The sequence below is a fragment of the Parasteatoda tepidariorum genome, chromosome 6, assembly GCF_982258835.1.
Source record: "Parasteatoda tepidariorum strain Cologne lab strain chromosome 6, Ptep-v5.0, whole genome shotgun sequence".
Lineage (NCBI taxonomy): Eukaryota > Metazoa > Arthropoda > Arachnida > Araneae > Theridiidae > Parasteatoda > Parasteatoda tepidariorum.
This window is the reverse complement of record NC_141760.1, coordinates 4520800-4537203: the sequence shown is the minus strand read 5'-3', so window position 1 is coordinate 4537203 and position 16404 is coordinate 4520800. Positions and strand designations below refer to the sequence as shown.

Below are 16404 nucleotides of genomic sequence, written 5' to 3'. Positions count from 1 at the left end.
GAGCAGATGTTCCGGTGAGGTGGTCAGCCGAACGCGGAACCCCCAGTGTTTAGTTCCCAATCATGCTTGGTATTTATTTATCGACCCACTGAAGGGATGAAAGGCTGAGTCAGCCTTGCCCGGCCCGAGGAACGACATCGCGAAGCGCTACCGCTCAGCCACCGGGCGAAGTTTTAAGATGATTAAAAATGTTGACTACGCATTCGTATTAATAATTATAAAATATATATTCAAGAAATTGATAAATATATTATTCCAAATCTATGCATACGTATGTATATTATTGAAATTGTATCAGTTATTGAAAAAGAAAATCAAAAATTAAAAAATAATCACATTAAGTAAGCACAATCTGGTGCATAATCATATTCTATCAGATGCACGCCTTTATAAAACTAGACATTCGTTGAATAAAGTGTTTTTTATTCAAAATGTTTTATTCATAATTTCTTTGCTGAATTACAAATAAATTATTAAATGACTAAAAAGAAACATCGTATTTTATAGTTTGAAAGAAATAAAAATAAAAAGATTAGCAAACGATTATTAGCGAAAAAAATATGAATGAAATTTTACACTACGCGCGCGAAGTCAAGTTCCTCGCAAGTTTATCACATTTTAATATTAATCGCCCCATTTAATCATTTTTTTATTGTCGCCAAATTATTTTTTTAAAAATAATTAATTTTAATTTTTTTCAGATTCTAATAAATAAAAACAGTTGAAACTTTAGATTTTTCTATTGAAAAATATGTAGATTATTATGGTATAAAAAAATTCATACCTTATAATTCAATATTTTTTCATCCTCAATTTAATTAAAAAATAAAAAATAATAAATAAATATTAAAAATTATTTTTTTCATGAAATTATCTTTGGGTAAATGAGTTTTATGAGTGGGTGCAATTTTTTTTTGAATTGCTTCATTAGTTTTGAAAATATGACTGAAAACGCAAAAAGCGAAATTAACATTAAGGGGTACGAACTTTGGATCGCTCTCCTGACCAAACTATGGGGACCACATTTCCCAGATTGCGGCTATCCCCTATATTTTGAAGGTCAGGAATCCAAATATGTAAAAAAAAATACATGTTTATTCAGAGAAAGTACGTTTTTGTGTCTGATTTCGTAACTTAATTAATAGTTAGCACTAATTAATTAGCATATTTGAGGTCACCCCCGGGAACCATTAAGATTGACACTTAGTTCGTGAAAATCCGATCATTAGAACAAAAGTTATTCAGGGTGATATCTTTTTTTTTTTTGCTGACTGTACTCATGGTAAACGCAAGGATTTTTTTTTATTTTGCTGCGAGCACGTGGTACAATTTTATCGTCTGCTTTTACTAAACAGTTTATTCTTTTGTATTGACAGAGCAAAATAGTATATTTAGCTAACTCACGTCCTGGTTTGAAGTATCTGATTTCGTATTTAAATGGAATTCTAGGTTTTCAACAGTTTCCGTTTCCTCTGTTTGACTTTACCGCTTTTGTACTACCTACACAACATGTTTCTCTCTTGGCGAAAGAAATGCGTTTCTGCTGAAGAATCGCCGAAAAGTTTTCTCAGGGCATGGAATGTGTTTTTATCGAATCAATTTTCAAATAAAGTTACGAGTTTATGGAGGGCAGAATTTGGAGCTGCATTTTGAGAAGGAAACATAAAGTTTCCGATATCAAGTTTCGAATCATATTTGCAGAGTAACGTTTGTGTGGCAACTTTGTTAGAAAATTTAGCAAACAAGCCTTACAAGTTCTCTTAGAATGTTAAAGAAATTTCGTTTTTAATAATTATTTATGTTTTTAAACCGATTAAATATTTAGAATATAATAGAGAAATTTTTGTTAGTGATAGATATTAAAAAAAAGGAATTTTTATAAGCAGTTGCTGGGTAGTCTAAAATTATATCCATTAAAATAATAACGGCGTTATATAGCTATTAAAATAATAATTATAAATAATGATGGCGTTTGGCACAGATACTCAAATCTAAAAATTTATTAATAAACCTGGTGTCGTCAAAGACATAAAAATTCAAATAATTAAATGGGCTAGCCACATTATCAAAATGAACGAAAAACAATAAAGACGAAAAGTATTTTTGGCCTAGCCCATTGGAATAAGAGTTAAGGAGCGATCCAACCTCAGATAGTTTGCCTGCCTAGAAAAGAGATTTTGTCATCCTGAGAGTGAATAATTGGAAGACCACTGCCGAAAAAAAAGAGTGACTAAAAAAATCTTGAGAAGGCTAAGACCCACCTAGGAATGTCGTGGAATTGATGAGGAATAATGTCTCAGAAATAGTTCTTAATAAGCAACTGCGGTGACCATGTTAAGATAATTTAAATAACCAGTTCTCTTCGTTATATAAACTGGACGTCTCATTTGTTAATTTTTTGGGATACTTAACGTTGTGAAGGACCAATAAGTGTTTTAGACTGCTTTTCCAAGTTGCTGCCAACGCGAACATTGGTTTATATAACCAATTAGTGCTAAATTTTAAATCACGATGCATTCACGATTTAAACAGCGATGTTTAACAAAATCTCGGAATATAGATTTTTTCAATTTTGCTCATATATATTGTTTTTCAATTGTTTAATATTGCGTTACTGAAGTCAATTTTATTAACAACCACAAAAAAAAAATATCTCGCAAAATTTTCATAAACTTTATGTGCTTAAAACTCATCAGAATATAAATTTCGAGCTTAAAACATTCTCAAGTTGTTTTCTGCTATGACACAAAACTTTGTGTGTATTAAAAAAGTTGTAAGGGCCTCTCTTTTGGCTAAGAAATCACGAAGGTTTTTGTTGAAAATTGCGTAGGAGAATACCGTAGAATAAAAGAATTTATAAATAGTCTAAGATTTATAAACTGCTTAACTTGTAGCAAAAGGTACCATCCACGCACGTCACTCTGCGGGACGCGGGGGTTGTTACGTCACTCTCATAAGATGACGTCATTCATTTAAAGTGTAAATATTAACTAAAACGATTTTTTCGCCTGTGTATATATGAAAAGTGTGAGTGGCAACAAAAAGAATGTTGTGCTAGATGTGTTCTACGAAAATAAAATGGTTGCTTTTGTAAATATGTGTACGCAGGTATTACTTGTAAATTTAAGTTATTTCATCGCTGGATAGATCGGGTAGATTTATCGGAAGCACGAAACATTGTGGTGACCCGGATTTTAAAGGTTAGTTTCATTTGCAATATTAATTGGCGACTGTAATTATGGATTCTCTTATCGCCAAACGAATTCCTGTTCGTGGAACATTTACAAAACGTTATAATCAGTTATTGGCGATGTGTAAGGAAAATAAAAGTACTCGTAAAGATATTGAAATTAAATTTTCATCTTTTGAACGTATTGCAAACGATTTGGCATTATTAGATGAAGAAATCTATAAATTATTAGTTGACGCCAAATCAGAAAACTTATCTGAAGAATACGATAAAATTGAAGAGTACAAGGAAAAAACTGATGCAATTCGTATTGAAGTGAAAATATATTTGGAAAAATTTCTCACATTTCCCGAAACCGCTTTGTCTGTGACGGCTGAAAAGACAAAATTAAAGCTTCCCAAAATAGAATTAGTTAAATTTAGTGGGGAAGTCAAGGATTGGTTAAGTTTTTGGAGCCAATTTAGTCGAATCCATGATGATGAATGTATGAGTGATGAGGACAAATTCCAATATCTCATTCAATGCATGGTTGTCGGGAGTAGAGCAAGGGAAATTGTGGACAGTTATCCGCCGTCTGCTGATAATTATGCCAAAGTGGTAGAAAGTTTAAAAACGAGATTTGGGCGGGAAGAACTCCTCGTCGAATATTACGTAAGAGAATTATTAAATTTAGTGGTGAAAAATGTAATGAACACAAAAGCAAAGATGAACATAATGCAACTTTACGATAAATTGGAGTCATATCTGCGTTCACTGGAGTCTATTGGCGTAACAAAAGAGAAATACGCAGCAATGTTGTTTCCGCTTGTGGAATCATGTATTCCAGAGGATTTATTAAGAGTGTGGCTGAGAAATCCTGTAATTACTAAGGAAAATGATTCAAATGATTCCTATGGCAATAAATTATCGCAGTTATTAACATTTTTGAGAGCCGAAGTCGAAGGCGAAGAACGTATTTCTATGGCGAAAACTGGTTTTAAAAATTATGACTCTTCGCATCGTAAAAGAGACAAAGATTTCGAAATATCAACTCCTGTTTTTACTGCAAATGATTTGCTCTCTGAGAATAGGCCAATAGTACCACATTTTAAACGCAACTGCATTTTTTGCGGGAAACAACATAATTCAGAAAATTGTTTTAAAGGTAAGAATTTATCATTAGATGAGAAACAGGAAATAATAAAGAAACAGAAGGCCTGTTTTTTATGTCTGAAGGTGGGACATCGCTCGAAACACTGCAGGACTAATATTCGATGTATTGTCTGTAACAAAAGACATTGGCCTGTAATGTGCCCAGACTTGAGCCAAATAAATCAGACATCGGCTGTGGATACATCAACTGAAGAAAATACTACTTTGTCGAATCAAAGCCAACCTGAAGTCTTATTGCAAACCCTTATGGTAGTTATTGAAGCCAATGGACAACGGAAAACTGTTAGAGCACTATGTGATACAGGATCTCAACGGTCGTACATCCTGAAATCAACAATAAATGAAATGGGATGGAGGACAAACAAATATGAAACTTTAACACACGTAGTCTTTGGTGGAGCTAGTTCCAGAAAAGAACATAAAAAATACACATTGTGGATAAGAAATATGAAGAAAAATAAAAAGTTCGAAATTCAAGTTTTAGACCAACAGGTAATCTGTGGCTATATTCCAAGTTTGAAAAATGGTCCTTGGTTAGCTGAATTACGAAGTAAAGGAATCCATATCTCTGATGTAGGTAAAGATTCTCAACAAATCGAACTTTTGATAGGAGCGGATTATCTTGGAAAACTATACACTGGTCAAACCATGCAATTAAAGTGCGGACTGGTAGCAATGGAAACGTACCTTGGTTGGACTGTAATGGGAAAACCAAACCATACTTATAGTTCCACTGGGCTTATCTCAACATCACTTTTCATTCAAAATACTTCGGTTACTGACTTATGGGAATTGGAAACAATTGGTATAGCTGATCCTTGCGAGACAATTACTTCAGAAGAATACGATGCTCTAGCAACGGAACACTTTTCTAGAACTGTCAAAATACACCCAGATGGTAGATATGAAATTAGTCTTCCATGGGTGAAAGATGTAAGCGATATGCTTTGTAACAGAGATATTGCGGGCAGAAGATTGAAAACGATGACAGCTAAACTTATCAAGGATAACCGTTTGGATAGTTATAATGCAGTTTTTGGAGAATGGATAAAAGAAGGTTTCATCGAAGAATCAAACGAAGGTACCGGCCATTATCTTCCTCATAGAGGAGTTTTCAAGTCCAATTCCACCACGAACGTCAGACCAGTTTTTGACGCTTCTTGTAAAACAAGAGATAACTTATCGTTAAATGACTACCTGATGAAAGGACCAAACTTGTTAAAAATGATCCCTACCTTACTAATAAAATTTCGAGAAAAGAAAATTGGAGTTATATCAGATATAAGGAAGGCTTTTCTCCAGATATCCGTAAATGAAGACGATAGGAAATATTTAAAATTTCTGTGGTGGGAGGATAAGGAAGCGAAAACAGTTAAAGTTTTTCAACACGCCAGAGTTGTCTTTGGTTTAAATTGCAGTCCTTTTTTACTGGGAGCTGTTATTCAACATCATGTGAACAAGTATGAATCCTCCAATGTCCAAGAGGTGGCTATGAAGCTGAAAAAATCCTTCTACGTCGACAATTGTGTCACGTCTGTAGATTCTGAACAACAGTTAAAAGAGTTCATTCAATGTTCGACAGACTTAATGGCTGCAGCAAAATTCGAACTGCGAGGTTGGGAGTTTACAGAGAAAGAAAACTTAACTGAAAAATTTGAACCGTCACCTGTGTTGGGTCTTCTGTGGGACAGATCAGAGGACGTATTGTTTTGTGACACTCGAACAATTATTGATCCTCCAGAAATTATCACCAGAAGAGTAATGTTATCTTTTGCTAATCGAGTATTTGATCCAATCGGATTTACTTGTCCAATTATGTTATATCCGAAGATTTTATTGCAAACAAGTTGGCAATCAAAATTAGGTTGGGATTCAAAAGTTTCTGAGGATATAAAAATGAAATTTCTCAAATGGTTGGAAGACCTGAATATACTGCATACAGTGAAAATTCCCCGTCACGCTATTTTGAGAAATAGTAGCTTAAGTCTTCATGTATTTTGCGACGCTAGTGGTCTGTCCTATGCAGCTGTTGTTTACATTAGATGTGAGACAGAATATCAAACAACAGTACAATTGTTACTTGCTAAATCAAGAATAGCACCTTTAAAAAGAGTATCTATTCCTAGACTTGAACTTCTAAGCTGTTGCATTGGTACTCGTTTAGCAGATTTCGTTAAGAAAAGTTTAGAAATAGAAAATGTCAAGATTCATTATTGGTCCGATTCTACAACTGCTTTACAATGGATCCAGAAAGATGAGCCATGGAGTGTGTTTGTCAGAAATAGAGTAAAAGAAATCCGTGCTCTTTCATCAGGAAATTGGCGACACGTTCCCGGTCACTCTAATCCAGCCGATCTACCATCACGCGGCTGCTCGGTAACAAAATTATTGAGTTCAAGGTGGTGGGAAGGTCCCTCCTGGTTGAAATTACCTGAAAACACATGGCCTCTATCTGAATATATAATTGATGAACAAGTTATCAACAAGGAAAAAGAAAAAAGAACAACCATACTCATAAGTAAAAATTTGCTTGGAACAAATCAGTTTTTTTCTTATTTTTCAAGCTACACAAAAAATGTCAGAATGGTTGGATGGATTCTAAGATTCCTTGAAAATTGCAAACTGTCTGAAAAAGATAGGAAAAAGGGTGGACTAACTCTGGCTGAAGTAGAAAATGCAGAAATCAAACTTATAAAAGTTATTCAAAATGAAGCATTTACTGCAGATTATATAAAAAGCTTAAAATCATTGAATGTCTTCAAAGATGAAAAAGGAATCTATAGAATTAAAACAAAATTGACAGAGAGAAATGATACCGAGAATTTTAGACTGCCTATTTTGCTTCCAGAAAAACTTATGTTGGTTGATATGCTAATCAAAGAGAAGCATTTGAAATGTTTACATGCTGGACTGCAAATTTTACTGTCCAATTTAAGAGAAAATTATTGGATTATTAATGGACGTCGAGCAGTTCGTCGCATCCTCAAAACCTGTATTAGATGCAAACGATATAATGCACGAAGTATAAAAACTGTTCCCGTAGGTTTACCTGAAGACAGGGTTAAAGAAGCTTCTGTTTTTGAAGTGGTCGGGATAGATCTTGCCGGACCTCTTCATTTAAAGGAAGGTGTGAAAAGTTGGATCGTCATCTACACATGTGCCGTTTATCGATCAATACATCTAGAACTGGTGCAGTCACTTTCAACTAAGGCGTTCCTTTTGAGTTTACGAAGATTCATTGCTCGCCGAGGAAGACCTCACATCATCTATTGTGACAACGGGAGTAATTTTATAGGAGCTGAGAATCTACTTCAGTCCTTAGATTGGAAGTCAATTGAAGCTGAAACATCAGTATACAAAATTGAATGGAAATTTAATCCACCGTCTGCTCCCTGGTGGGGAGGCTTTTGGGAGATTATGGTGAAATTGGTAAAAAATATTCTTCGAAAAATTTTGGGGAAAGCATGCCTTTCATACGAAGAAATGATTAGTGTTCTGTGTGACTGCGAGTCCGTTATCAATTCAAGACCTCTCACATACCTCTCAGAAGATCTGGATGACTTAATACCTCTTTCTCCGTCCATGTTTTTACAAGAGATCTCGACGGTGGGAGTACCTGATTTAGATCAGCTGGATACAATAGATCTTAAAAAACGCTATAGACATCAACAGACGTTAAGAGAACAGTTGAGAAAAAGATTTCGCCGCGAATACCTAGCGACACTCCTTCAACCGCGCAAGAAGAATAACTATTATGATCTAAAGGTTGGCGAGATTGTGTTAATCGAAGATGACTTAAAGAAAAGATTACACTGGCCGATGGCTAAAGTTATTGCCGTCTATCCTGGTAAAGATAAAAGGATACGCGTGGCTCGACTTAAAACAGCACATACCGAGTTTTTGAGGCCAGTGCAGCGGATTTATCCACTGGAAATACGTTCGACACCAAATGAAGGTTCAACTCCAAACGAAAGCGCAACTTCAAATAAAGATGACAAGCATAATAATTTCTCAAGTACCTTACGAAACATCGTTACCACAAGAAGTGGCCGAACTGTTAAGATACCATCAAGATATTTGGACACATAATTTTAAATTTATATTAGATTTTTTGTTGTTTTGATTATTGGAATACACATAATCAAAAGGTGGGAGTGTTACGTCACTCTCATAAGATGACGTCATTCATTTAAAGTGTAAATATTAACTAAAACGATTTTTTCGCCTGTGTATATATGAAAAGTGTGAGTGGCAACAAAAAGAATGTTGTGCTAGATGTGTTCTACGAAAATAAAATGGTTGCTTTTGTAAATATGTGTACGCAGGTATTACTTGTAAATTTAAGTTATTTCATCGCTGGATAGATCGGGTAGATTTATCGGAAGCACGAAACAGGGGTACAGCTGTAGAGCAACAGAGTTAGTTGTTCTGAAAAGGATCATTTTGGTAATGAAAACGAGCTTTTTTTTTTATATAAATTTTAATTTATTTTACGTACTTTATTTATTTATTTTATTTTTTACGCTACATTTAGTAAAACTATAGGGCTATTTCATAATTTCAGTTTTCTAATTGAAATTACGGAATCGTGAAAAAAATTTTTGAAGGAGTACGATGCAATAAAAAAGAATTTAAATTCGGTTATTGGTTTAAGAATTTACAACTGTCAAATTGGACTTACTGGAATCAGACACAAATACGTATTTGAAATTCTCCGTGTTCATAGTGCCATTATAAATTTATTGCAATTGTTTTTAAAATTCTAATTTATTTGAAAGTTATTGCAATTTTACGAGATTTTTAAGGAGGTTTTTTTTGTTACTTTTTTTCTGCTTTAAATAATAACTGTTAAGTCATTATTGAAGAAAAACTTATTTATCTCTCTCGAGATTTTTATTTTATTAGCTCATGCTTGACTTGACTTAAAATACAATAAAAAAATTAATAAACGTAATAATTAAAAAAAATGAGAGCGAGAGACTTAGGATGTTACCAAATATTACTCCTAATATTTGTATCTAAATTTTTAAAAATGTGAAAGACCTCATAGAGATTAAAACCGTTCTCAAATTGAACAGTTATATAATGTACAGGGGTAGGAGAAAAACATCGAAACTTTTCTATATGCCTTTTAGCAGCAAATGTTTTGAAAGATTTTACAAGCCAAAACTGTTGGCAGAATTTTAAAGATGATGCTTGAAGCTGCAGATCGCGTACCACACTAAGAGAAGCAAATGTGCAGTTATTTTTCTTTTTCACTGTATAAAACGAAAACATGCAGAGTTTGGGCAAAAATATGGAAACGCTTCTATGCTAACTCTGTGTAAACAATCATTCTTTTTGCAGCAAATGTATCAGAAGATTTTCCGTGGCAAAATTATGAGCACAATTTGAGAAATCATGCTTGAAATGATGTCCTTTTCCCATGCCAACTTCAGATCGACCCAATGATTAGACGAAGTTAATAACTTGATAAAAGCAAGTTTGAAATCATTCTATAGGATTGCGACATCTATATTATATAAAACGCTAATACGTACGTATGTATGTATGTATGTATCAATAAAACCGATGATATTTCTTTTCTCGCGCTGGCAACAGTTTTCATTTTTAATTGATTGGATTCGGCGCGCAAGAGCACGTAGTGAGCAACCAGATAACACTAACCAGAGTGAGTATTATCAGGTTTTTCAATTCAGATTCATGCACTAAAAAACATGACAATATTTAATTTAAACTCAATTAGGAATTAATTAATTAATTGAAGTGAGAATGCTTTAAAAGGCCGCTGTTGAATTGATACTTTTCTACTGGGAGCTACCTAAACGTCTAAAAAACGTTTAAGTGTTAGTAATGAATGCATTGAATTTTTTTTATATTTCGCGTTTATTTATGCATTGAATTTTCACGCTTTAAAATGCAGAATATTAGTGAAGCAATATTTGATAATTTATTTTGCTAATATCTAATATATATAATTCTCTTACGTGGCTCCCAAATTTTGGCTGTATTTCTTTTCCACCGGTGGCAACGTTTGCTTTGTTTTGTTTACGTTTTGAAAACACTAAAGCATTCTGCCTTTTAATGATGTGTTTCTGATTAAGAATTAAGGATGGATTTAAGAAGAGCTGTGAAGTATTATTGCAATAGCATTTATTTTATTTTCTTCATTTGTAGAGAGATCAGTCGGCAGAGAATTCTGTTAGGTTAAAAAACATTTTGCTAAAAAATGAACGAATTCTAAACGAAATAAAAATAAACAACTTAAAAAATAAAAATGCTGTTGCCAGCCATAGAATTTTTTGAAAGTTAACTTAGCAACATAAATCAAAATGACATAGAAGGGCAACTAGATCAAAATTATGATACCTGAGCGTTTGACGTAACAAACCCTTCAATTCTATAAGTGTTGTATCGCCAAATGCCCAAATTTTTGCATTTTACAACTCCATATTAAATTTCTGTTGTGTGTGTGAATACTGACGTTTAGAACAAAATTAAGGTTTAGAATTGCCTCGGAGAAATTTGAATTGTTAACAATGACTTAAACAAAGAGTTTTATTTTAACTGACAAATACTATATTATAATTTGAACTTTTTCTATGACTATACTCATTTTCTTACTCTTTTCTTTGTTTTTTAGACATTTTATATTTTTGTGATAAAATAAAAAAACTTATAGTTGTTCTGCTTCTGAACACTGATGAAAACACAAAATGATAGGCTTCATCAACAATCAAAAATATATACATTTACTTTACAAATTCCATATTATTAGGGTGGCGCCCTTCAGAGATATAAAAATACATAATTATCTTCATCGAAGCCGATGCTTTACATCCGGCGTTCAGTGGCATACTATTCCATATTTCATATTGTTTTACTATTTCATGTTGTCATCTTGTTCTACTATTTCATATTGTTTTACAACACATGGTTTTAACCCTCTGGTGGCAGAGACTTTAAAACAAAACTTACAACAGTTACTTTTCTCAACAACTGAAATTTAGAATAGTGTGATTAAGAAAAATATGTGAACTGTTTGCAATTTCAAATTAATATTGAAATGTACAGGTTTAGAATTTTCTACAGTGAAAAGTTTTCGGAACTTCAGTATTCAAAAAAGTATACAAAAGCTAGACTTTAAGAACGTATCCAATGAGCGAGCAAAGCGAGCATTTTATTGCGAAGCAATCCGAAATGAAATGCGAAAGCAGTTCTGGGGGTTGGCGAGAGCGAGCGAGCTGGGGGCGAAGCCTCCTAGTGTTTCTTATTTAGCTAATGTTTTGATTTTTTCACCATGTACAATCTAAATAGCTAATATACTTTTTTAAAAGCCAATAAGAACATTGGTAGAATTCTTCTACATAAGTACAATACTATGTCTTTGATGGTAATATATTATGTCTTTGTGCTAGAACAGTGTATTCATTGGCGAGCGAGCCATGGTTCACGGCGTGAACCACATAGGATTGCGTAGCAATTCTCGGGGGTTGGCGAGCGTTAGCGAGCAGGGGGCGGAGCCTCCTAGTTTATGTAATAAAGATTTTAAAATTATAGTGGTCTTGAAAAAAGAAAAAAAAAAGATTTTAATTTCCTACGCTTATTTTGTTCGATGCAAATTTTGCACGGGTGGAAAAGATCATTTCTAGAATGATCTTTCATTCACCAGTTTCAAGAATGATCTTTCAAATGGTGCTAATAATTTTGGCACGGAAAATCTTCCGAGACATTTGCTGATAAACGAAAGATTGTTTATACAGCGATAGCATAGAAGTGTCATATCTATTTTGCCTTGTAGGTTATTGCTATATATAGTTAACAAGAAAAATAACTTTACCTTTGTTTTTCTAATTGTAGCATACGATCTGTATTTTTTGTTTTTTAAGTACAGTTGAATATTTTTCAAAACCTAGTAATTGTTCTGATTAACATTTTGTTGCGATTAACATAGTAACAACATGTTCTAACGAAAAACTGTAATCATTATTTAGTATCCAAACAAATATAGTTTTTAAAAAAATATCGACTTTTAAAGATAATAAAAAACAGGCAACCTCGGGATTGTTAAAAAGAGTCTAATAGTAAATTAAAATGATACTAAAATTTTTTTGAAAGTAATGTAAAGTGATGATGAAAAGTAATTACAACTAAAAAAGAGTATATTGTGCATAAACTAAACTAAAATAGCCGCTACATACAATTATAATCTAAAAAAATAAATGAATAGTGCTTAGATTTTGTTTTATTGGAAAATTGTTTGATAGTTCTTAAACTTTGTTTCATTGAGCTCGAGTTATAATACCCTCAACAACAACAAAAAATCTTGAACTGGTTTTTAAGATATATCTTAAAAACCAGATATGTTCCTGTCCAGATAAAACCTGATAATTATCTATATGTATAAAAATATAAAATATTTTCGTTCAATTATATACAAACAGCCGAAAGTGTTTAATTTTTTAGTGCTTTTAAACTTCGGTGGTCGATAATGTGGTGAAATTTACGCATACACGACACTTCTTTAATGATCTCGATATTGCCTGATGTATACCTATGCTTATGATCGATAGTCGGTGACCTGCTTCGACCACTAGAATCTGGTGTTATTCAGACCTGTAGGCGAAATTCGTTTCATCATCTCTCTATAACTGATCTTTTGTAGTATTAATACAGTACAGTAGCTGAATTTATACAGTGACATTATATTATAATATATTTATTATATTTCGGCATTTTTCCTTTAGGTTTCATTTTAGTTTAATAATGGCTGCCTTTCTAACTTTTTATATGTACTTTATGCGTTGATTTCCGCGTTATAAAAATAGAACGCTGAAGTGTGAGGTTTAATACCTTATTATCACGTCCCTTTGTACATAACAATTTCCGTATCAAAAATGGTGCATCACAATCAAACTTATTTTTCACCAAAAATCACCCTATTTAAAAACTAAACATAATTAAATAATTTTTAGTATTCAAAGAAGACAATAACCTGTTTATTTTCTGGAGTGGTTTCAAAATGTTACGCAACGCGTCAAAAGACTTTTAATCAGATACGATTTTCCCATTTAAAATCGTATTCTTTAAAAAGATAACAAAGTGATTTAATTTTTTATACTTAGTGTTGTCTTTAAACTTACAAAATTGAGTGTTTTCAAACTTTCAATTAACATATTATAAAGTGAAACCTGTTGTCTATTCATAAAACAATTTTTTTCTCATTTAAAACTGGCTGACTCTTTTCACTAATCCTTAAAACTACGCAATGTCACTCGACATTTCAAAAAATCGTTTATAGAACCTAATTTGTTTTTCCTTTAAAACCGTTTTGCTAAAATACATGGCGGAAAGAATTTTATTTGGTGTTATTCTCATAGATGGATATAATATGTTTCTAAACCTATGCAATGTCTTTCAAAGATTCAGAAAATTATTTATCAAAAAAAAAAAATTAAAATTCTTATTTAGAAACCGTCCTGTTTGAAGACATGGTAAAATTAACTAACGGTCTAATAGTGTTACGAATTTTTGTACATGTGTATAATTTTGTGAATATTCTTTCGTTATGAGGCTAAATATCTCAGACGGACTCTAAATAAACAGTTTAATTAGAAAATTTGCTATTAAGTAGCGTAATTTAGAGAGAAAATAAAGCCCAATGCATTTATATTTCTTTTGGCGATGTTTCTGATGACTTGGCAATAATTTTGGGGAGTTAGCGATATTTCGTGACCATTTTGGCGACAAAATGATAGTTCTGGAAAATTCGAGTTTCGAAGTGATAGGATTAATATTTACGGAGTTATACGAGAATTGTCTAGAATCATGTCGGAAGTACCGGGACTTCGTCGTCAGGTCTACGTAAATGAGAGTGTACCTCACTGAGTAAATAGAACATAAATCTGTTTGCAATAGTGTTCTGATTTTCGAGTCTCTAGTGAACCGTATGAGGTTTCAAAATCTGTGATTTTTTTGTGTACTAGCCTGTTATTTGTGCTGTTGCTGAGAACTACAAATTGCAATATTTTCTGGACGATTCTACTAATAAATTTGTGGAGTCTTAATGACTGTTTTATTCCTCACCAATCAAAACGAACCCCTATGCTCGGTACATTAGTTTACCATAATATTTTTTTTAAAATTATGCAACATCACTCAATATTTAAGAAAATGTTGAGTAACATTGCGTACATGAATATGTTTATCAAACATATCCTTGCTAAATTACATGGCGGTACATGATGCATGGTACATCCTTTTTTCTCACATATAGGCCAAATATGAACCTAAATCTATGCAACGTCATTTAAAAATTCAGACAATTATTTATTAAACATATTTTTCACATTTAAATTAGTGTACGTTGCTTAGAATGTTTTTAAATATATTTATTTCTCTCGTTTACAGTTGGCCGTAATATGCCCTTAAATCTCAAAATATGAAAGCTTTCAAAAGGTCATTCAGGTCATTATGTCCTCTCACTCAAACCTTCATGTGTATCAAAAATTATTAAACTTAGACACGCAATAATAAATTCGAATAATCGCAATTAAATACACAGATTCTGTGTACTTATTAAAACAATATTATTCTATGCAATTTATTCATACACGATTACTTAATCCGCGATATCATTAACTACTTTGTAAAACCAGAATAACTGAAAAGTGAGAATATTCAGATTCGTCGGAACATTGTAAATTTTAATAATGTCATTCAGAAGTGCTACAACTCAACTCTTAGCTAAATAACAAAACTCTCGTTGCCCTTTTCCCTCATATCTATATGAAATTTGAATCATAAAGCTCAGGGGTTCGAGAGTACATTGGAGTTATTTCCTTTAGGCTCTCATTTTAACATTATTAAGCCTAGTGAAATGCGCTGGAGAATATGTGTATGGAAATGACTTATCCCGAGGAGAAGTTTAAGCACAAATGCTGAGCTTTTAGAATATAATTTCAAAGGATAGCGAAGTTAGCAATGATATTTTAATATATTGTAAGGAAAATATCGATGGCGTTTTAACTGAAGTTTCGTTCGATTGCGAAAAAGATTCGTTAGGTTTAAGACTATTTTTTTTCAAAAGTATGAAATTTATCGTTAAAAAATGATCAAAATAATGAAAATGATCAATAATGATTATTTTCATTGAATTTAATAAATGATCAATTGAACGAAAAATAATCATTGCTTTGCTTAATTGAAATGTATACGTGAACCAAACTTATTTAAATGTGATATCGAATACAATTGTGGTTATTTGATAAAGCTGTAAAATTATTTCAGTAAATACTTTCTAATTTTAATTTATTCTTGAGGAGAAGTTTAATCACAAATGCTGAACTTTCGGAACATAATTTTAAAGGATAGCGAAGTTAATAATGATATTTTAATATATTGTAAGGAAAATATCAATGGCGTTTTAACTTAAGTTACATTCGATTGCGAGAAAGATTCTTTAGGTTTAAACCTAGTTTTTCAAAAATAAGAAATATATCGTTAAAAATATTTAATAATCATCAAAATGATCATTGTTTTGTTCAATTCAAATGTGCACAAACCAAACTTATTTAAATATGATGTAAACGTAATGCATGGTTATTTATAACACATTGAAATTCTTTCACTTAAATTTATTTAGAACTTGCTGAAAAAAAATCATATTTTTATCGTGTTTCTGATAAATTAAATGTTTTTAGAGATGATAACAGTGGTAAATGATATAATAATCTATTTTCGAATATTGTAAGGAAAAAGTTCTAAGTTCGTAGAATTCCATTCGATTGCGAAAAGTTTCGTTATTTGAATGTCTGTTTCAGCACTGGTGGAAATTTAATAATTAAAAATCGTTTCACAGATATTTTTTTTCATTCGTATCGCTAAACAGATATTCGTTTGACTGGCTTAAATGCAATTATTTAGTTAATGATCCCATTTCACATTTTTTTCAATTAAATACTTTCCGCATTCATTTGTTAAAAAGAATCCGAACAGAATCAGAATTTTTAAAAATGGAACCCAATGTTTAGAACTGGATGAAAAAAAGGGTATTTGTTTGT

General features: G+C 32.2%; 2 protein-coding genes across 2 annotated transcripts in view; both read left to right on the top strand.

Annotated features, from left to right (window-relative positions):
* LOC107454766 (dopamine receptor 1) overlaps nucleotides 1–16404 on the top strand; it is a 328591-nt gene that overhangs the window by 273409 nt on the left and 38778 nt on the right. The gene's annotated exons all lie outside the window — the stretch shown is intronic.
* LOC147807517 (uncharacterized) lies at nucleotides 3239–8431 on the top strand. The gene is made up of 3 exons (XM_087166561.1): nucleotides 3239–3314; nucleotides 3399–4736; nucleotides 4827–8431. The coding sequence occupies exons 1-3, from the start codon at nucleotides 3239–3241 to the stop codon at nucleotides 8429–8431; spliced, it is 5019 nt and encodes a 1672-aa protein (XP_087022687.1).

Excerpts from the sequence above, each read along its gene's own strand:
- LOC147807517 (XM_087166561.1), top strand. The coding sequence starts at position 3,239 with ATGGATTCTCTTATCGCCAAACGAATTCCTGTTCGTGGAACATTTACA. Across the intron at positions 3,315-3,398 it reads TAATCAGTTATTGGCGATGT|ATGAAGAAATCTATAAATTA; the intron begins GTAAGGAAAATA and ends TGGCATTATTAG. Across the intron at positions 4,737-4,826 it reads TTTAACACACGTAGTCTTTG|ACCAACAGGTAATCTGTGGC; the intron begins GTGGAGCTAGTT and ends TTCAAGTTTTAG.